This window comes from Bombina bombina, chromosome 5 (assembly GCF_027579735.1).
Source record: "Bombina bombina isolate aBomBom1 chromosome 5, aBomBom1.pri, whole genome shotgun sequence".
NCBI lineage: Eukaryota > Metazoa > Chordata > Amphibia > Anura > Bombinatoridae > Bombina > Bombina bombina.
The window spans coordinates 625,123,040-625,146,195 of NC_069503.1; the positions used below are offsets into that span (position 1 = coordinate 625,123,040).

Consider the following 23,156-nt stretch of genomic DNA (forward strand, 5'->3'; position numbering starts at 1 on the left):
GATTTCATCTAGCAAAGGGCATAAAACAGGAATGCCCGCTCTCATCCCTACTCTTTAATCTAGCAATAGAACCACTAGCATCCATAATAAGAAGTAAAATAAAAGGAATCAAAATAGGGAATAATTAATTACAAGTAGCATTGTATGCTGATAACTTACTAGTATTCATTAGTAACACAAAAATAAAAATGCCCATACTTGAGCAAATCTTTCAGGATGTCGGTTCCTTTACGGGATATCAAGTAAATACTGAAAAATCTGTGGTTCTATGAAAAAACAAAAGTCTTGATTCCAGCTCTACGTTTAAAGACGCTAATTCTCACATAAAGTATCTAGGCAATAATATTTCCAGATCCCCAAAGGGGTGGTATGCACTAAATTTTCCAAAAACTATTAACAAAATCTGTGCCGATTTAAAGAGATGGGCATCATTCCCATTATCACTTATGGCTAAAATAAATCTGATTAAAATGGTGGCTTTTCCTAAACTCTTATATTTACTACAAAATCTTTCACTATTTCTCACATACCATCATATACAAACTTTAAATAAAGGGTTTCGCAGGTTTTTATATATATAAATCGTTTAAATCAAGCACATCACATGGCTGGATTCAATTTACTCTCTTTACAAAAATATAATTGGGTATGTATGGCAAAAGTAATAATAGACTGGATTTCAGAGAAGGATCATTTTCTTTTAAAAAGTATTGAGGAAAATATGCTAGCTCCATTCTAGGGAAAGGCATTAAGTCATATACAGGTGAAAAGGTTGCCAGAAGGTATCAAAACAATGGTAGTTTTTAAAAATCCAATCATAGCATGGCAGAAGATCTGTAAATCATTAAATGCTCTTCCAAATTTCTCCAAATTTTTACTATTAACCGGTAATCCCGATTTAATAGAAGGGATAAGATCAAACATTTTTAACCAATGGAAGCGACAAGGTCTGGAGTATACGTCTCAACTATTAGAGGTTAATTGGAGCATGCTTAAATCCTTCGAACAAATTAAACAACAGTTTAATATTGAAAATAAAAGTTTTTTGCTTTTCTTCAAGCTAGACATTACTTAACCTCTATTAAACCTAAGTCAGCACCAGAATGTTGGAAAGACATTGACGACGGGATAAATATTTTTTAAAAGGGCATCTCTTCAATTTCATACTGGTACAGATTAATGCTAAAGAAAGAAGGTAAGAATAATATCATACAACTAACTGCAAAATGGAGAAAAGAGATCCATTCAGTAGGGGATGATTTAATTAGCAAAAGCATTGAAAGAGCATATAAAGCTACACTATTAATATCTTGGCGTGAGTCACATCTCAAACTGATAAATGTAGCTTATATCACCCCAGATAAGAGGTTGAATAAAAAGGACCCCCAGGCGCCTACCAGAGGAGGCAAGGGATAAAGAATACAGGGTGTGGAGAAATGCTACTTAGTCCACAAGTGAAAAAAGTTACTTGAACACAAATTAATTTAATTTAATACAAGTCTTAATACAACACATTAAAAGTCATGGATCCATGCTAAATTAAAATAAGTATAAAAACATACAATGATGTGCGTGGGTATAAATTATAAACCACAGAGAACTCCAAATAAAATTAAAGAATGCAAAATTAACAGACTTCAAAAATCTAAAAAACAATAACAGATGATAAACAGTGCAATCTAGAACAATGGAAAATAGAAGTGCCTGTTGAATGTCCTTGTAGCATACAATGTGGCTCAGTCCATCCGTAAATATTAAAAAATTGTATGTGGAACCGTGGAGGGATGTCAAAAAATGGAAAAGATAGAAAAAATGTGGAAGAAAAATAAAATAAAAATAAGTGATCATGGGTGTATGATGAGGTCACAAAATAATAATAAATTATATAGTCCTTGGTGCGTCTACAAAAGATGTTAAGTCCTATGGGTATAGACTCTTCAATAAAAGATGTGCAAAAACAGGTGTACAATAATCCAATAAAAAATGATAAATTTACAACAATCCAGTAAAAAATATAGGCGTGCTACAATCCAATAAAAACTAGTGATCCTGATGTAGATACAATAATATGTGACCACAATAGAATAATTCCAAAACAATGTGTAGTCAAAAAACTAGTATATAAAAATACAGAGTTGTGGTTGTGAAAAAACAGAGGTGATGCAACTTTGTAAACCAGACAGGTGCTGGGTTTAACGGGTTAGCGGCTCAATCTGTGTGTGCTAGGACACAGGAGCTGATAAAAGAAACGTCCTCACCTAAAAAAACGTCCTCACCTAAAAAAAAAACCTTTCTGACATCACCCCAGATAATCTCACAAAATGGAATCAAGCCAAAACGATAGCATGCTACAGATGTAGCTCTGGGTTATCTGGGTTTGGATCACTAAAATATTAAACTCTGGAATTGAGATTAACATTCTAGATATCATCTTCCAAAAAAAAATGAGAAAGACCCCATTAATGTAAAATGTATCAATTTTATTATTTTATGCGGACGTAACGAAATCACAGAAATCCAGAAGCTTTAAAAAATTTGTGGAACTAGTCAAAAATAAAATGATAATAGAACCATTTAATGTACAATATAATATTGAGACTATGCTCCCTACTTTCTTTCAAAAATGGGGGATTACATAAGAGCACAGTCTTTAGACATACAAAAGCAAATAACCCTCCCATTTATAAATACAGCTTACTTTCAAGAGGCTCTTCTAAGAGGAGAGTATCAAATAAGCTAAGCATCTTTATAAATGAGGGGGGACAAGGGTGTTAGGGTGAGCGAGCCAAATTCTTTTTTTCTTGTGTTTGTTTTTTCTTCTCTCTTTTTTTTCTCCTTCTCTTTTTATTGCTAGTGTTTCTTAGTATGGTTATTTTATTATTTGTTATTGTTTGAAATGTGTTTGTGAGATTACATCACACCAGTGTTTTATAGTAATATATATGAAGGAGCTAGAACATCTATTTCTATTTCTTTCTCAATTTCCAAAATAAAAAATTGTGTGGGATAGGAGGTACCTTTTAATTATTTCACTTATTGTTTTCTCAGGTTCCAAACGTAAATAATTTTAATAATGTCTATTGTGTATTTAACAATACCTCATCTAACATTATAAGTTGCATTCTGTAGCGTTCTATGTCTTAATTTTCTTATTTGGGTTGTCGCCCTGTATATATATCAGTCGGACAAAGACATTGTATTGTATGTGGACAAATATGCTAATATGTATTATTGTCGATTATCTAATTATTATGCTGTGATGTGATTTTTGTTTTATGACAAAGTAAAATAAAAAAAAAGTCATAAAAAAGAAAAAAAATCTTGTTCATTCTCTACTCCTGCCATTTGTGCTGCTGCACTATCTTTAACACTAAAAAATCTTTTCCCAAAATAGCAGCACTCTAATGACAGGAGTAATGAACTATTGCTTCTGAAACAACAATACACTTCAAACTTATAACATAAGCTAGTCTGTACACACTATTCTAAAAGACTTTAATGTACACTTTTAACTATATGGGGTTATCTGTTTAATTTAAACAAATACTCTCAAAGGCTGAACATACCAAACCATACTTATACTTAGGGAAATGTTGAGTCAAAGTCCCATATCATGCATTACCTCTCAGCACTTCACTGCATATAGCTTCTGAGTCCGGTGCAGCTACTCTGATAGACTGTGATAGCTTCTCAGTCTCCTGGATTCAAATGCTGCAAAAGATTAGCAAAGGGGACAAGCACACCTGCAACTCCCAACATCAATTTATTTAAGGTGAATTATGCATACATAAAATTACACTTACTAGATGTATGTTAAAACAAGCCTCCTTAAAAGACTTTAAAATCTCAGCAAACAGTTCTCGGCAAACAGTTATTGTAGCGTAAGCAAGTCCCCATGATCTCCGACGGACAGGGCCTTCCCGTGATGTACTTAGAGCTCTTTCATGCCCCACCTCAGCTTGCTATTTTTGGAACCTCTTATGCCTTGTATCATAACACTCCTGGACATGTTTCGTCTGTACTCAGACAGACATTTTCAACAGGATACACCAACTGCTGGTATAACTGTGATTTCCGGAATATCCTCTTTTAAAATTGCTGGACTGCCTGAAAGGCTCCACCCTCAACACCCACAATCTGTGCTTATTGGTTCTTCAGTCCGTATACATTTGATACATAGTTTCAGCTTGATAGTAAATTACTACTCATTTTATTTCCAGTTTAAGGGTGTATTCTTTAGACAAATACAGGGTACTGCCATGGGTACCACCATGGCACCCTCATACGTCAATATTTATATGGGTGTTTTTGAGGATGAGAAAATTTGGAGAAAAAATAGATTTACCTCAAACATCTATAAGTATTACAGATACATTGATGACATCATTATGGTGTGGCAAGGGTTCAGGAAAGAAGCAGAGAAGTTTGTAGCATTTTTGAATACTAATAATCACAAATTGAAATTCACTAGTAGCATCAAAGAAACAGACATTTAGTTTTTGGATCTGTTATTGTTTGTAGATAATGACAATATAGTGGCAACAAGAAATGATAAAAAACTAAGTAATAGGAATGGTTATCTTAATGCCCAAAGCGGACACCTGCCATCCTGGAAAAACAATATTCCCCCAGACAATTCAGAAGAATAGAAGAATTAGGCAAAACTTCACCAGGGAGGAAGACTATTTGAGAGAAGCAGAGGTATTAAGTGAAAATTTAAAACAGAAAGGTTGTAATATAGAGCTGATTAAAAAAGCAAAAGAAGAGGGTTTGAAATATCCTAGAAGCAAACTAGTCAACAACACTAGTGCAATAAAACATAAGAAAGAAGATAATAATGAGGTGAAATGCACCACCACTTACAATGAGGGAGCCAAGGGTATTAAGTCTATTATGAACAAAAACTGGGGCATAATTAAGGATGATCCAATTTTAAAGGGCATGGTAGGAGATTTTCCAAAAGTAATGTATAAGAACAGGGACATCAAGAGTTTAGTCACGCCATCAAAGCTGAAAGCAATACAGGAAGAAAAGTCAATGAAAGCATCTAATTGGCTATCATTAAAATGTGGTACCTACAAATATAGAAAAAAAATGTTGCATGTGTCCTATCATTGATAAAGATAACGAAATTACTAAAAACTGGAATAGAAGAACAAAGGAGTTCAATTTGAAATGTAGAACAACTTGCAACTCTACATTTGTAGTATAGCAGTTGACCTTTATATGTGGAATGATCTATATAGGTCGTACTAAAAGGAAGATAAAATGTAGGATATACAAAGCTAACATCTTGTAAATATAAAAAATTGGTTTGAAGGCCACAGTGTGTCAAACCATTGCAAATTTAAGTATAAATGTAATAGTAAAGGATTAAAATGTAAGGTCCTGGAACAGATTGCCATTGGGGGAAATGAGGGGAATCGTCTAATGAAACTAAGAAAGGCAAAGACTAAACTAATCTATTTCCTAGGAAGCATGCCCCCCCATGACTAAATATAGACCAAAAACCATTTATGTTGTGACACATATATCTAGGAAATAGTGATTTAGGTGGAGAGAACAGTAGTAATGATAGAGTTAGGATAATAAATATAAAAATAATAAATATATATATAGAAATCTCATCAGTTTTAGCGGCTTAGTTAAAAATATAATGATGTTAAATATAATGGTGTTAAAAATATAATGGTATTAAAATAATATTAAAATACAATAAATGTAGGATAAGGTCTAAGAAAATCTAATGTTTTATCAGGGAATAACAGTTATGAATATAATATTAACTGACAAATGTTTATAATGATTTGATTTGTATACAATGTTTTAAATCCGGTGAATTGTATTAAATATATGAAATGTTCTTAAAAGGGACAGTCTAGGCTAAAATAAACTTTCATGATTCAGATAGAGCATGTAATTTTAAACTTTTATCACCAATTTTGCTTTGTTCTCTTGATATTCTTATTTGAAAGCTTAACCTAGGAGGTTCATATGCTAATTTCTTAGACCTTGAAGCCCACCTCTTTCAGATTGCATTTTAACAGTTTTTCACCACTAGAGGGTGTTAGTTCACATATTTCATATAGATAACACTGTGCTCGTGCACGTGAAGTAATCTGGGAGCAGGCACTGATTGGCTAGACTGCAAGTCTGTCAAAAGAACTGAAAAAAGGGGCAGTTTGCAGAGGCTTAGATACAAGATAACCACAGAGGTTAAAAGTATATTATTATAACTGTGTTGGTTATGCAAAACTGGGAAATGGGTAATAAAGGGATTATCTATCTTTTAAAACAATAAAAATTCTGGTGTAGACTGTCCCTTTAAGTATAATGAAGAATGAGTAGTCATTTACTATCAAGCTGAAACAATGGCCTCTATGTATGAAGCCATCTACTTTGCTGCATTCGCCGGCCCAATACGCTCGCCTAATCTCGCCTACCATCACTGCCGCGGACCTGAATACTTTCGCCAAAGTTATCAAAAAAGCTGTCAAGAAGACGCGCACCAAGTACGGGGCGATGAGCAGCGGACTGTTGTTAACGGACAGTCATCGATCTCGCTGCTCATCGGCTTCTTCGCAGCTTTTTTGTTAGCCTGTCACTAAGCACCCACACTAAACTACACTGTTTTACCCCCTAAACCACCGCTCCCGGAGCCCCCCGCACCTAAATAAAGTTATTACCCCCTAAACCGCCTCTCCTGGACCCCGCCACAACTATAATAAATGTATTAACCCCTTAACCGCCGCACCCGCACCCCGCCGTCACCTACATTATACCTATTAACCCCTATCCTACCCCCCACTACACCGCCGCCACCTATATTCAAGTTATTAACCCCTATCCTGCGGATCCCAGACCTCGCTGCAACTAAATACATTAACCCCTAAACCGCCGCACCCGGAGCCCACCACCACCTACATTAAAGTTATTAACCCCTATCCTGCCCCCCACTACACCGCCGCAACCTACATTAAACTCATTAACCCTAAACCGCCGCTCCCGGACCCCACCGCCACCTATATTAAACTTATTAACCCCTAAACCTAAGTCTAACGCTAACACTAATACCCCCTAACTTTAATATTATTTTAATAAATCTAAATAAAACTTACTATTATTAACTAAATTATTCCTATTTAAAACTAAATACTTACCTATAAAATAAACCCTAATATAGCTACAATATAACTAATAATTATATTGTAGCTATTTTAGGATTTATTTTTATTTTACAGGCAACTTTGTATTTATTTTAACTAGGTACAATAGCTATTAAACAGTTATTAACTATTTAATAACTACCTAGCTAAAATAAGTACAACATTACCTGTAAAATAAATCCTAACCTAAGTTACAATTAAACCTAACACTACACTATCATTAAATTAATTAAATAAATTAACTACAATTACCTAAAATTAAATTAAATTAAATAAACTAAACTATAGTACAAACAAACAAACACTAAATTACAGAAAATAAAAAAGAATTACAAGAAGTTTAAACTAATTACACCTAATCTAAGCCCCCTAATAAAATAATAAAGCCCCCCAAAATAAAAAAATGCCCTACCCTATTCTGAATTACAAAGTAACCAGCTCTTTTACTAGCCCTTAAAGGGGCTTTTTGCTGGGCATTGCCCTAAAGTAATCAGCTCTTTTACCTGTAAATAAAAATACAACCCCCCACATTAAAACACTAACCCCTTGAAGATCATCCTACCTTGAGTCGTCTTCACCCAGCCGAGCCGAATTCTTAATCCAATTCGGGCGATGTGGTCCTCCATCCGGGCGAAGTCTTCATCCAAGTGGCAAAGAAGAGGTCCTCCATCCGGGCGAAGTCTTGATCCAAGCGGTAAAGAAGAGGTCCTCCATCCGGGCGATGTCTTCCTCCAAGCGGCATCTTCTATCTTCTTTCTTCCGGCTCCATCTTCAGACCGCCGACGCGGAACATCCACCTTCCCCGACGGACTAACAACGAATGACGGTTCCTTTAAGGGACGTCATCCAAGATGGCGTCCCTCGAATTCCGAGTGGCTGATAGGATTCTTTCAGCCAATCGGAGTTAAGGTAGGAAAAATCTGATTGGCTGATTCAATCAGCCAATCAGATTGAAGTTCAATCTGATTGACTGTATTATATATAATAATATATAAAATAATAAATAATAATAATGCTCCTATATCTATATAGATGTTAGTCAAGTGTTATATTCTCCCTCTATTCCTCTTATGATTGATTAAAGTTAAACAGGACTCAAAGTTTGTCAATGTCAGTCTTTGCTAAATACTTAATATATATTAGGAACAAGTGGTGCGTTAACTGTTGTGCTCGAGCAATATTGACTTTTTGCATGCATCAGAAATAGCGCTCGTATTAAAAGTTGAAAGTAAATGCAATTGCGAGAGTGCAATCGCATTTCACGCTTGTTGGGTTAGCGTGACTGAAACCCTTGCGTAAAGGGTAGTGCGTTAAAAAAAGTTGCACTAAACACAACATAAATATGTTTAAAAATACAGTTACACACATATAAACACTATCTGATAAAAATGTTTCATCTAAATATATATATATATATATATATATATATATATATATAAAAAATAGGGTTAAAGGGTATATGGTATATGACAAGGTGTTTGACTGCAAAGGGCTATAATGTATATACACACACATATACATGTCTAAATATGTGTATGCATGTATATATATATATATATATATATATATATATATACACAGTATATATATGTGTGTTTGCGTACATATGTATTATGTGTTCTACTGTGTATTTACTGTACATATTTAACATTCCAGTGTTCTTCACATATATCTATTCCTATATCTATAGGAATAGTTATATAGGTATAGATATGTACAGATGTATATACAGAAATATGTATTTACAATAAAAATTCCATTATCTAGTATGTGAAGAACATTGGAATATAAAATATGAATAACTCCTGTCAGGTTAGTGCACGAGCGATAGGTGTTAGGTATTTTTCTTTTGCGCTCTCTGTTGTCTTCTACGAGGTTGCGATATTTGGTTAGCACGCATCAGGTTTTGCTTGCGCTCAAACTTTTTACTTTCAACTTGTAACATGCGCGCAACCTAATGCCCACAAAAACCTCACGTCTAGCGAAGTTTACGCTCTGGCAAAATCGCTAAATAGCGTGCTTACTTGTAATCTGTCCCTGAATAGGTTAAAATGTTATCAAATCTAGTAAAAATGCTATGAAACTTCTGAATATTTTTTAGATTATTACAGCATAATAAATATAACTCTTGATTTCATCTTAAATCTGAAAGGTTATGTATTTAAATACATTTTAACCCATTAGAAATAAGAAGATTGCAATGCATTACTATTTAAAGTGTTGCAGCATCCAATGGCCGACAAGAAGTTAAAGCAACATGCAAGTTGAACATTTTCCTGCCATGTAGTGCTCTAGATGGCTACCAAGGTATCTATTCAATTCAAGAATATCATGGGAATGAAGCAAATTCAAAAATAGAGGTAGATTGGAAAGTTTTTTTTAAATAGTATGCTTTGTGTGAATTAGAAAATATTTTTTTGGGGTTTCATATCCCTTTAAGAGGTTGTATTAAAAGAAAGAGTTTTAATGTTAAAAGTTTGAAAATTGATGCATTTGTTGGGTTGAAAAATAAAAAAGGAATTTTAAAGGGACAGTCAATTCCAAAAAAAAATCTTTCATGATTTAAATAGGGCTTGTAATATTAAACAACTTCCAAATGTACTTTTATCACCAATTTAGCTTTGTTCTCTTGGTATTCTTAGTTGAAAGCTAAACCTAGGAGGTTTTTATGCTATTTTCTCAGACCTTGAAGACTGCCTCTAATCTGAATGCATTTTGACCACTAGAGGGCATTAGTTCATGTGTTTCATATAGAAAACATTGAGCTCATGCACGGGAAGTGACCTAGGAGTGAGCACTGATTGGCTAAAATGCAAGTCTGTCAAAAGAACTGAAATAAGGGGGCAGTCAGCAGAAGCTTAGATACAAGGTAATTACAGAGGTAAAATGTGTATTATTATAATTGTGTTGGTTATGCACAACTGGGGAATGGGTAATAAAGGTGTTATCTTTCTTTTTAAACAACAAAAATTCTGGTGTTGACTGTCCCTTTAAGATATAAAAGTTAAGATCATAAGCCTCCCTCAACAAAATGAATACTCAGGAGGAGTGCTAGTGTGGTGAAGATACAGGCCTCTAGTTATCAAAGTCTGGCGGACCTGATCCGACAGTGCGGATCAGGTCCGCCAGACTTCGCTGAATAAGGCGAGCAATACGCTCGCCGTATTCAGCATTGCACCAGCAGCTCACAAGAGCTGCTGGTGCAACGCCGCCCCCTGCAGACTCGTGGCCAATAGGCCGCCAGCAGGGGGGTATCAATCAACCCGATCGTACTCGATCGGGTTGATTTCCGGCTATGTCTGTCCGCCTGCTCAGAGCAGGCGGACAGGTTATGGAGCAGCGGTCTTTGTGAGCGCTGCTTCATAACTGCTGTTTCTGGCGAGCCTGCAGGCTCACCAGAAACATGGGGCATCAAGCTCCATACGGAGCTTGTTACATATGCCCCACAGTTTATGTTGTCTATAAATGTACTACACCTGCTGTATTTATCTGTATATTTTATACTTACAATGCTTTTTAATGCAGGTTAGAGCCTAATAGTCATTTTTAAACTGTTCTTTGTAAACATAAGCTAATTTTATTATTATTTTGAAGACAAATAGTTTCCTCAAAGTGGAGCCATCTTAGTAAATGGTAGTAAAAATAGAAAATAAATGTCAGTGCCAAGCATGTGTGTGTCCCTAGTTAACTTCTTGAGAGTTTAATTTCATTCAGTGTAGTGATATATCTGATTAAATATAATGAAGGGAATCTTTAATGTGATGTCAACTATGTTTTAGCTAAATTCTAAAACAAATGGACATAAATGACTAAATAATGTCTGGTTCCTGAATTAAAATAATGAAAAACAAAAACGTATTAAGGTTATGGAAATGGCAGAACATTCTGCCCCACCAACTTAAAACTTTACCAGTCGCCACTGTTGTCTACATCAACATTATTATGATTGGAACATTTTAATCCTCCTCCCAGAAAAATCAATGTGAGCATGGCTGCAGATAAACATCTTCTCAGTGTGACTTACTGGATTTGATAATCAGTGGGGGGTATGGACAGCTAAGATAAATGTGTAGATATATAAAAAAAAATTTTTTATATACCCAGAAGAGCAAGAACAAAAAATAGCATTCCCTTGCCTGACCTGGATTGGTGGGCAAGACATTTTTAAGGGAATTTCCAATTTCAGATCAGGGGTCTGTGACTATACCTACAATAAGGCCTTAATAGTATTAATATCATTCCCCTCTGTATTTTTCCACTAGTCACACCAGTCAGTGTCTGGGTTTTTTAACGAGTGTGTTACCTTTATTTTAAAGATTTGTGAATAAAAGTTATATTTTAACCCTTTTTGGAATAATACTGCCCAATAGTCAGGGCCCAGAGTGTTATATGTGCATACTTTGTGTGGGGGAACTCTGCTTTCTTGTGTTACCCCACTTTGTGTTCAGATTATAATTCTATGCACTAGCACCATTTCCTCCTAATTATTGGTGATTATATTTAGAATACTTCTAACAATACACTATAAACCACAGGGAAAAGCCAGAGTAGTGCCATTGTTTGTTTGTTACAAAAAAATTAGGACCCTAAAAAAGAATGAATGTGCTTACCCTATCCAAATTCATAGGTGTTAATGGCAAATATATACGTCATATCTGCCCTATAAAACTAGGCTTTGTGTTACTTATTGACCACTACCCAAGTATACCATTGACTGAGCAGAAACCAATTACACCAAATATAGGAGCTTAGCTTTGTAGATAAGAACCCACCGGAGGCAATGGAAAACATATACATAATATAAACATCTGCCCTATAAAAATTAGGCTTTATATCACTTAGGGCATGATATTCAAAGATTATTCAGCTTGGAGAGAAATTGTGATTTAGACTTCACAAAGGCTAAACTCACTGAATTTTCAAAAGAAAAAGGGCAGAACTCTTCCGCACTGTAAGATCTCTCTCATTTATGTATATTGAGAGACAAGCCCAGTGCAATAAAGCACTGCATGATATGAGAATTTTGTTACACTTACACTTTGTGCATTGTATTTTATATTACTATACATTTCAGATTGGGTCCTTTCAGTATTTTTTATTATGCTTTGAAAGTTAGTAGCCTAAATTGGGGGATAAGCCCCCTGAATATACTGCCCCTACCCACTGTCCCATGTTATAGTCCAAATACATACATCATATATACATCTGCCCTATAAAAACTTGGCTATGCGGCATTTAGCAACTACTACCCCACACTGAGCAGAATCCAATGACACCAAAGTTAGGACCTTCTCTAACTATGGGAGAAGAGACCTCAAGAGCCCACTGAATGCCCTGCCCCTACCCACACTCATAGTTTAAAATGGAACATACATATTTAGTACAAACATCTATACAAACAAAGCTTTGTGTCACCCAGTGAATACTACCCAAGTATACCCCACCTGAGCAGAAGCCAATGACATCAAAGTAAGGACCCTAACTTTGGGATAATACCCCTCAGGAGCCCCCTGAATATACTGCTCCTATCCACTCTCATAGTTGATAATGTAAAATACATAGTAAACACATCTACCCTAAAAAAAAACTAGGCTTTGTGTCTTACTGACCACTACTGAAGTATAACCCTGACTGAGCAGAATACAACGTAAAATTTAGGATTCCAAGTTTGGGATAAGACCTCTCAGGGGCTACCTAAAAGCACTGTTCCATCTACTCTCATAGGTGACAATGAAAATGCATATATTGTATAAACATCTGCCCTAACAAACCAAAGCTTTGTGTCACTTAATGACTACTACCCAAGTATACCCCCAACTGACCAGAATCCAATGACACTTAAGTAAGGACCCTAACTTGTGGATAAGACCCCACAGGAGCCCACTGAATGCACTGCCCCTATACACTCATTAAGCGATACAAAGTCTACTTCTTATGGTGCATATGTGATATATGATGCATGTAGTTGCCTTTATCACCTATGAGAGAGGATAAGGGCAGTGCATTCAGGGGGCTCTTATCCTCAAGTTAGGGTACTAACTTTGGTGTTATTGGATTTTGCTCAGTCCGAAGTATTGGGTAGTGGATGAGGTTGAAGTTGGCTTCTTATTCGACCAGCTTCTTATTCACTGAATTCAGCAACTGATTTTAATATGGAAAATAAAGCAAACAAACTTATTTTTTTTTATTTCACTTAGTTAAAACACGGCAACCATCTTTGTGTCTCGGTGCTCAACAAATTTGGGTTATACAGATGTTTCCAGAAACCTCAATATCTCAGCTCAGTGTGGTCCTAGCTCCTTGGAACAAAAACTAATCTCTAGTGTACATTTCAACTTTTAGGGTCAATTTATAATGGGAAGAATTTGAGTCCTATATTTTTTAGGGGGTACATAGGTAAGTTTGAGGTTTGAGTCGTCTCTTTTTTTTTTTTTTATGGGAGTGAGAAAGTGCAATTTTTTAAAATTTCCCCTCATTTTGGAATTGATTATCTCTGATCTATGGTAGCATTCTGATGTAAAAAATTGGAGTTTGAGATTCCACTGGTTACAGACGTAGGGTTAGGAGAAATCTGGGGAAAAGCCTACTTTATTTGTGTGTTTTGAGAAATAAACAGATGTAATATAAGCATAATAAATTTAAAAAAAAGTATTTGTAATTATGTTAATGATTGACACATAACTATTTTAAGCTACATGTTTGATTAGATGCTGTGGGGTTGCCTTACTTGGTGTCTCAGAAATGATGTGGAAGCATCTGATGGAAGCAGTCAACTTGGCAGGTGTCAGATTTCTGAGAACATTGTTCATGGAAACCTATGCTTTGTCGTCAGTAAATATCTTGAATGTTTTCCTTGGTCCAGGACGATGGAAGAATTTTACAAAAAACATCACAGTTTCCCTTGCTGCTATCCTCAATCAAGCCTAACCACCACTGGTCAACATAGAGACAAGCAACACAGTCATTATTCTGTAGGATCAGGGGGACAGATTTCATGACTGCATGGTCTTCAAACTCATGTGATGCAGATGTAAAGAAGCACCTGATAGTACTCTTTGATACCAACTCAAAATGGTGACATTTTCTCGTACCCGGAATTCTGTCACATTTATCGAACCTGTCCCTGAGTTTCAGTTCATGAAGTTCTGTCACTTCCTCACTTTTGACATAGATGTATGTAACCCCCTTAATCATCTAAATGCAAAAAAGGGAAAATATCTCCAGGGGTGGGGGGATTTTGCACTTAATGGTCCTCTGCAAACTAACTTTTGTTGTTTCCCACTTAGTTGTTCCTCCAACCCCGTCATATGCATTTTTGCCATGGGACGCTGCAAAGAAGTCCCATTCCTTCTCATGGTTGCACAGACTGGCAAAATAATTCTTGTTTTTTATATTGGCTTGCAGATCAATCTGTCTATGAGAGAGCTGCAGTGATGTGTTCTAAGAGCTTATTGTGGAATTTGTTAACTGCAACTTTGTTGACGTCTTCCTGCCTCAGTGTCATATTTGTGCCTGTATCAACATGATAGACCATGCTTTACTGTTGCCAATATCAAATGTAGTAACATTTCAGACCTTATTGACAATCATAAGCCATCGTATGTAAACCATAAACATAACTACTGTAAAATACTGTTCATTTTTAGTATTTGTAAGGCTTATATTACATCTGTTTATTTCTCAAAACAAAACAAAAAAACTGAGACTCAAACCGTTCCCATTATAAATTGAACCAAAAAGTGGAATTTTTAGTGATCTTAGCCATTACATTAGGGCTTAAAGAGACATGAAACCCACACATTTTCTTTCATGATATAGGTAGAACATAGAATTTTAAACAAAACAAGAGAAAAAAAAAATTAAGTTTGTTTAGGTTTTGTGAAAGTGTATTATTTGATTTAAATTAAAATGATAGATATTTTGTTATACAGCTTTCTTTTTTCAGATTTAATTCAGTTGCCAAATAAGAAGTTTGCTGAATAAGAAGCCACATTCAGGACTAGATTAGAAGTGGCGTGCTAACGTTAGCATGTGCACAATATTGAAATATTGAGCCTGCACTAACTTGCGCATGTATTACAAGTTGAAAGTGAACGCAACCACTCGAGACTCGTCTGGTTAACACGACTGAAGCCTTTGAATTATGGGTTAAGGCTAAATAAAAAGTAGCATCAAACAAAACATAAATACATTAAAATAAAGTGTAACACTAATATATACACTATCTAATAAAAAATAATCACATAAATATCAGCATTCTCCCTAAGGCCTATTTAGCGGGTGCACCACCCGGCTAATTTTACTGAGCACTTGGCTAAAATGTAAACTAATATTAAGATAAAACTTAACAATATTAAATGTTTTCAATGTTTGTTGCTCAAATTATGATTTCATAATTGTATGTTAAAATTAATCAATTCATCTGTGCATTGGATAGCTTAAAGGGACAGTCAAGTAAAAATTAAACTTTCATGATTCAGATAGTGCATGCAATTTTAAACAACGTTCCAATTTACTTTAATCATAAAATTTGCTTTGTTCTTTTGGAAATCTTTTTTGAAAGCTAAACCTAGGTAGGCTCAAACTAATTTCTAAACTATAGAAGGCCTCTTATCTCATTTTGACCGTTTTTCACAGTTAGACAGTACTAGTTCATGGGTGCCATATAGATAACATTGTGCTCACTTCTGTTGAATTATTTTAGAGTCAGGACTGATTGGCTAAAATGCAAGTCTTTCAAAAGAACTGAGATAAGGGGGAAGTCTGTAGAGGCTTAGATACAAGGTAATACCAGAGGTAAAGGTATATTAATATAACAGTGTTGGTAATGCAAAACTGAGGAATGGGTAATAAAGGGATTTATCTTTTTAAACAATTAACTCAAACACCTTAAAACATGAAAAATCATTTTTATTCAATTGTAATATTTTATAACGTGTTTTACTGTGTATTTACAGTACATATTTAAATTCCAGTGTTCTTCACATATGGGAAAATGTTCTATATATTTTTAAATAGATATTCCTAACTATATCTGTATATACCTATATCTATCTATGTATATACAGGTGACCCTCGTTTTACAATGGTTCAATTTACACAGTTTCAGAATAACAACCTTTTTTTCCAGTCATGTGACTGCTATTGAAAAGCATTGAGAAGCAGTGCATTTATTAAAATAGCCAGTAGGTGGAGCTGTCCGCTTGTGTTGCAGCAAAGCCAAGGAAGCTGAAATTAATCAGTTTAACCAGACCTGAGCTATTGAACAGATTTCAAAGGAACAAGATATTCCTGTCTATAACTCAGTTATAGATTGGAATGCATAGAAAGAACTGTTTGCAGAAAAATGCAAGTGAAGTCTGTGTTGCGTGATTATTTTATTAGGTTTATAATGCTGTTTAGCAAATGTTTTTGTTTATTTAACTTAGTTTAATTATATATTCTGTGTTGTGTGGTTATTTTATTAGGTTCATAATGCTGTCTAGTATTTAAAATCTGCATTTCAAAGCTTTTAAAATAATATATTAGGTGTAACTTATGACAATTTTGAGAGGGGCCTGGAACCTATCACCATCACTTCCCATTGACTTACATTATAAACTGGGTTTCAATTTACAACGGTTTCGATTTACAACCATTCCTTCTGGAACCTAACCCCGGCGTAAACTGAGGGCTACCTGTATATATATATATATATATATATATATATATATATATATATATATATATATATGTATAGATATATATTTTACAAAACATACATCAGATATATATTTAAAAATAAATAGAACATTTTCTTCTATGTAAAGAACATTGAATGTAAAATATGCATAATTCATGTTGGGTATAGCGCACTAAACGCTGTCAGGTTAGCATGCGAGCGATAGGTTTTAGTTTTTTTGTGCTCTCCATTGCACTCTATGGGTAGAAGTTAGCACGCTTGCAATAGCCTAAGTCCTCAAAATAGTGCATGTCGTCTTTTGCTCTTCCACACCTTTTTCTTTAAACTTCTTATACACATGCTAACCCACGCATGTTGAAAGTTTACTTCTGGCAAGGGTTTGCGTACAAGTGAAAGAGTTACAGTAAATACCATGTCATTTGTAATCTGTCCCTAAGTGTATAAGAAGCTGGATGAATTAGGAGCCAACTTCATCCTCGTGGGTAGTGGTCAGTAGGTGAAACAATGTCTTGGTTTATTGCAGGGATAGGCACAGACAAAGGCTGTGGTGGACATTTTCCAAAGTACAGACCTTAGTTAAGGACACTAAGGTACATTTGAAATTAAAAACATTATTTTATAGTGCTTGGTGTTATTATACTGATGCAGATACCACTGATCCTATAACCAGCCCTCCTCTGGCTATACCCTTGTGCCAGTGTCACTACTGTGTCATTATATAGTGCTGGATGTTATTACACTGATGCAGATACCACTGATCCTATAACCAGCCCTCCTCTGGCTATACCCATGTGCCAGTGTCACTACTGTGTCATATATAGCGCTGGGTGTTATTATTCTGATGCAGATACAACTGACCCTATAACCAGCCCTTGTCTGGCTATACCCATGTGCCAGTGTCACTACTGTGTCATTATATAGTGCTGGGTGTTATTATACTGATGCAGATACCACTGATCCTATAACCAGCCCTCCTCTGGCTATACCCATGTGCCAGTGTCACTACTGTGTCATATATAGCGCTGGGTGTTATTATTCTGATGCAGATACAACTGACCCTATAACCAGCCCTTGTCTGGCTATACCCATGTGCCAGTGTCACTACTGTGTCATTATATAGCGCTGGGTGTTATTATTCTGATGCAGATACAACTGACCCTATAACCAGCCCTTGTCTGGCTATACCCATGTGCCAGTGTTACTACTGTGTCTTTGTATAGAGCTGGGTATTATTATACAGATGCAGATACGCATCCAGTATTTCACCCAGGTTTTATTTATTCCATAACTTATCACCCAATATCGCTAGCAGTCTCTTGACAAGCCACTAACTTTATTGACACTACATATTTTTTTTTCATTCCTATTATTTAATCAGAAAGAAAAGATATACAAAGGTTGTGGCTGCCACTGCAAGGGCTAGTCACGGCCACCTTGCCTATCCCTGGTTTATTGTGCAGATATGATGTATATATTTACACTATCACCTGTGAGAATGTATAAAGACACTACATTTAATGGACACCTGAAGGGAATTATCCCCAAATTAGGGTCCTAATTTGATGTAAATGGATTATACTCAATTGTGGGTATGCACTTGGATAGAAGTCACTAAGTAACACAAAGCCTAGATTGTACACAGCAGATGTATTTGTATTATCACCTATGAGAGTGGATAAGGGCAGTGCATTCAGGGTACTCCTGAGGGGCCTTATCCTTATGCCCAAATTAGGACCCTAACTTTGGTGTCATTAGATCCTGATCAGTCTGGGGTACACTTGGATAGAAGTCACTAAGTAACATAAAGCCTAGTTTTTATAGGACAGATGTTTATACAATGTATTTGTCATTATTACCTATGAGAGGGCATAGGGGCAGTGCACTCAGGGGACTTATCACCAAGTTATTGTCCTATCTTTGATATTATTGGATTCTGCTCAGTCAGGGGTATACTTTTGTAGCAGTCACTGACACAAAGCTTATTTTTTTTTAATATTTTCTTTGTTTTTGTTCAATATAGTATTCCACTGTCTACATTAGCTTTTGAATAATGATTAACGAATAGCGAAAGAGAATCTAACTTCAGTTGTGTTTTATTTTTCTAGTTCACAAGAATATAGTCCACTTGGCAGAGGAACCGTGCTCTAAATGTCTAAACTTATAATCCTAAAAGCTACTACACAGCCAGCAGCATCTTGCCCCAACCCGCGGGGCTTGACTGACACAAGTGGCGCGGCCTCAGTCAGGCGGACACTCCCACATCCTGTGACAGCCAGGACCGCTCACCACCCCAAATCAAATCTATAGTAATATCTTAGTTGTCGTCATACTGCCCCTGTAGGTGGGCGTGGTCAATTCGTTCTAGCACCAGCATTGATGCGACTGTGAAACTGCACGAGGAGGAAGAGGAGGATGTGGTCGTCGCAGAACGGCTGTCCCGGTATTATCTTTCTGCTTATGACTACCATGTTGTGGCGGTGGAGTACCGGTGGTGAGATGTCCATCACTGTCACTTTACCCCCGCAGCAAGATGTTTTTAATCCTAGTGCGGCGTCAAGCACTGTGCAACCGGTTGTGGACCAGATATTAGCAACTAGGACCCAACGTCAGCACCTTCTATTACTCTTTCGGCGCTACGGAGAGAATAACCAGAGTTTGACCCTCTCCGGTTTCCGACAGCTGCTGAAGAACTTAGGTGTGGAAAGATTCAGGAGCATGGCGGAGAGGCCCTTACATCGGCACAGGAACCGAGAGCAGCACAGGCACGATCACCCCCATGATCATCACCACCACCATCATCATCATCATCACCCGCATCCCCCGGGACAAACTACTCACTGCCCGAAGAGGAGGGACAGACGACACGTGACGTCCTCAGATGAGGAAGCCAATCACAGAGCGGAGGAGAATCAGACAGGCGGCAGTATTGGTGGAACTCAGCTAGAGGTGAGGGGGACAGCAAGCTATGTTGTTGAAGTAAACGCTGTGTCTGGTATATGAAATAATATATGCAGAAAATGCCATGATGTATTAGTGATGGAACACAGGTGCTCAAATCACTTATCAAACTATAGGACCCAATGTACCCTTTCCCATCATCAGGACCCTGAATGGCCACTACATATAGTGTATATACTGCTGTGTGCAGCAATAACAACCATAATTAGAGCTCTACAAATATCTAATAACAATATTAAAACAGAGAGGGCATGACATTTATTTCCTCTTTTTATTGTTGGTGAAGCAGAAATGACTAGCTACTGTTTATAATGAAGGGGGTTATGCATTTGTGCTTTTAACAGTTTGCTGATAGAATACACATAATCGTTGGGAGATATTTTGCTATATTAATCATTTAGCTGCTACAAAAGACTGCTTTGTAATCCAACTTAGTTTTAAGTGTTAACAGTAGTCATTGCAGTTTAAGGAAAATGTTTTGTATTGCTTTGAATATGTGCTGCATTAGGATGAGTATAGAATACATCACACTTTTCTTCATCTCAAATCTTGCTGTGATAATTAAAAGGGAAGATGGAGGCACTAATATACTAACAACTCATTTAAAAATATCCAACAATTTTGTATCAGCTGTGTTCACAAATACTAAATACATTTTATTCCACTCTGGTACAGGAAGTGGATGTATCTTACCTTTCTTGATTTTACCTCCACATCCAGAGGGTCCTTAGCCAAATGTTGCTGCTTTTTAACATTTATGTGTACCATTGCTCTCACATTAGGGAGAATACATGTTTGAACAAAAGACTGCTCATATTACACCTTTCCAGAACAATATTTTTTAACTTTACAGATGCACTACATTTGCAAACTTTGGCCACTATAGAATGTGTATTTCTGCTTGGCTATCTATAATTTACTCATAACATTTTTCAGTATATCTTGCATATAGGAAAACCATATGTTTTGTAACAATTTCATCAGAAGACAAATTTGTGATAGTCCTTTCCAAAATTCTCACAATCCTACACTTAGAACTAGGGCATAATTTACCTCAAAATATCACCTGTGGACATCATATGTTGGATTTATTATGTTTACCTTCCACCTGTTGTACCAATTTCTCTCATTTGTTCACGGAGAATGCATTTGTATTTTATTAAAGGGATAGAAAGGTCAAAATTGAAATGTTCTTGAAAGGTCAAAATAGAAATGTGCAGTTTTACATAAACTCATTTTTGCAACATACTTCTATATTTAAAAATGCTTATAGTAAAAGTTATTAATGATTCAGCAGCATACACACATATGTGACTAGAATAGTAGGATTCCACTATTCCTGGCTGTGGAATCATGTGGTGTGTATTGCATCAGTGAAGACTTAATTTGTGTCATATATAAGTCACTGCTGACTCTCTGAGAAGATGTGGTGTTTGAATGCTGGTGCCTTGGGGCACTTACAGTATATGTGTGTATGTCACTGAAAAAACATCAATACGTTTTAATAGAAGCATTTTGTATATTGCACAAACGCTTCTATTTACAATGTAAATGCGCTCATGCACCGTTTGATCCACAAAATAGTGCTTGTGTGCAATGTTAAATTCTGGCAGTGGATTGCTGCCCGTCAGAGGAGAGCTTGGAGTGGATAGGGGCGAATATGTACGCCCTAAGAAGCACATATGCCAACATTACTTATCAGCCTATGTCTTGTACACAGCCAAAGAGTGATTATCAATATTTCATGATTCGGCATTCGTTGGCTAAATGAATGCCGAATTTGACTGCAGGCATTGGCATTCGTTTAGTTTTGGAGCCAGATATATCAGTGTGAAAGAGTAGCATACACATCTTTCAAATTGAGACCTTTGTGTGTTTCACTTTCATAGTGATGTATCCGGCAAAAAAACTAATTCCGATGCATGCGGCCATATTCGCAAACGAATGCCAAATCCCAAAATTTTGCTCATGCCTAATAATTTTTATTGCCACTTCTGAAGTTCCTGTAAAATGTTTATTTTTTTATTTTGGGAGGTAAAAAGTTCCTAACTTTTTGACTTACATGTACACAAGGAATCTCTTACGATCTTAATGACACTGCTATTTGGACAGAAGACTTCTGTGTCATTCTATTAGAATAGAAAACATTGTGTCTCTTACATAATAATAATTTTTATGCAAAATCTAAATAAAAATCACTTCTTTCATATGTGTGTTTCTGTGAAAAATGTCTAATTCATAAAAGTTTAAAGGGCAATTAAAGTGGAACATAACGCTTTAAATTAGCGACCCAGCAATACTACAATGCCTTGCAAAAGTATTCACCCCCTTGGCATTTTTCTTGTTTTGTTGTCTCACAACCTGGAATTAACATGGATTGTTTGAGGATTTGCATCATTTAATTTACAGAACATGCCCACAACTTTGAAGATGTTGTGTTTTTTTATTTTTTTTTTATTGTGAAGCAAACAACAAATAGGACAAAATAACAGAAAAAGTCAATGTGCATAACTATTCACCCCCCTAAAGTCAATACTTTGTAGAGCCACCTTTTGCGGCAATCACACCTCCAAGTCGCTTTGGATAAGTCTCTATGAGCTTGCCACATCTTACCACTGGAATTTTTGCCCATTCCTCCTTGCAAAACTGCTCCAGCTCCTTCAAGTTGGATGGTTTGCGCTTGTGAACAGCAATCTTTAAGTCTGACCACAGATTTTCTATTGGATTGAGGTCTGGGCTTTGACTAGGCCATTCCAACACATTTACATGTTTCCCCTTAAACCACTCAAGTGTTGCTTTAGTAGTGTGTTTGGGGTCATTGTCCTGCTGGAAGGTGAACCTCCGTCCTAGCCTCAAATCACACACAGAGTGGTACAGGTTTTGCTCAAGAATATCCCTGTATTTAGCACCATCCATCTTTCCCTCAACTCTGACCAGTTTACTAGTCCCGGCTGCTGAAAAACATCCCCACAGCATGATGCTGCCACCACCATGTTTCACTGTGGGGATGGTGTTCTTTGGGTGATTTGATGTGTTGGGTTTGCGCCAGACATAGCGTTTTCTTTGATGGCCGAAAAGTTCAATTTTAGTCTCATCAGACCAGAGCACCTTCCTCCATACATTTTGGGAGTCTCCCACATGCCTTTTCGCAAACTCAAAACGTGTCATTTTGTTTTTTGCTGAAAGTAATGGCTTTCTTCTGGCCACTCTGCCATAAAGCCCAACTTTATGGAGCGTACGGCTTATTGTCGTCCTATGTACAGATACTCCAGTCTCTGTTGTGGAACTCTGCAGCTCCTCCAGGGTTACCCTAGGTCTCAGAGCTGCCTCTCTGATTAATGCCCTCCTTG

The 23,156-nt window shown here is 36.3% G+C and overlaps 1 protein-coding gene across 1 annotated transcript in view; it reads left to right on the forward strand.

The window, feature by feature from the left end:
- Positions 1–19,198: 19,198 nt before the first annotated feature.
- The window catches only part of SLC39A6 (solute carrier family 39 member 6), a 114,683-nt gene continuing 110,725 nt past the window's right edge, over positions 19,199–23,156 (forward strand). The window contains exon 1 of the mRNA XM_053714585.1: positions 19,199–19,794. Within this exon, the coding sequence (XP_053570560.1) occupies positions 19,261–19,794 (534 nt within the window). The 5' untranslated portion in view covers positions 19,199–19,260. The remainder of the gene's footprint in view (positions 19,795–23,156) is intronic.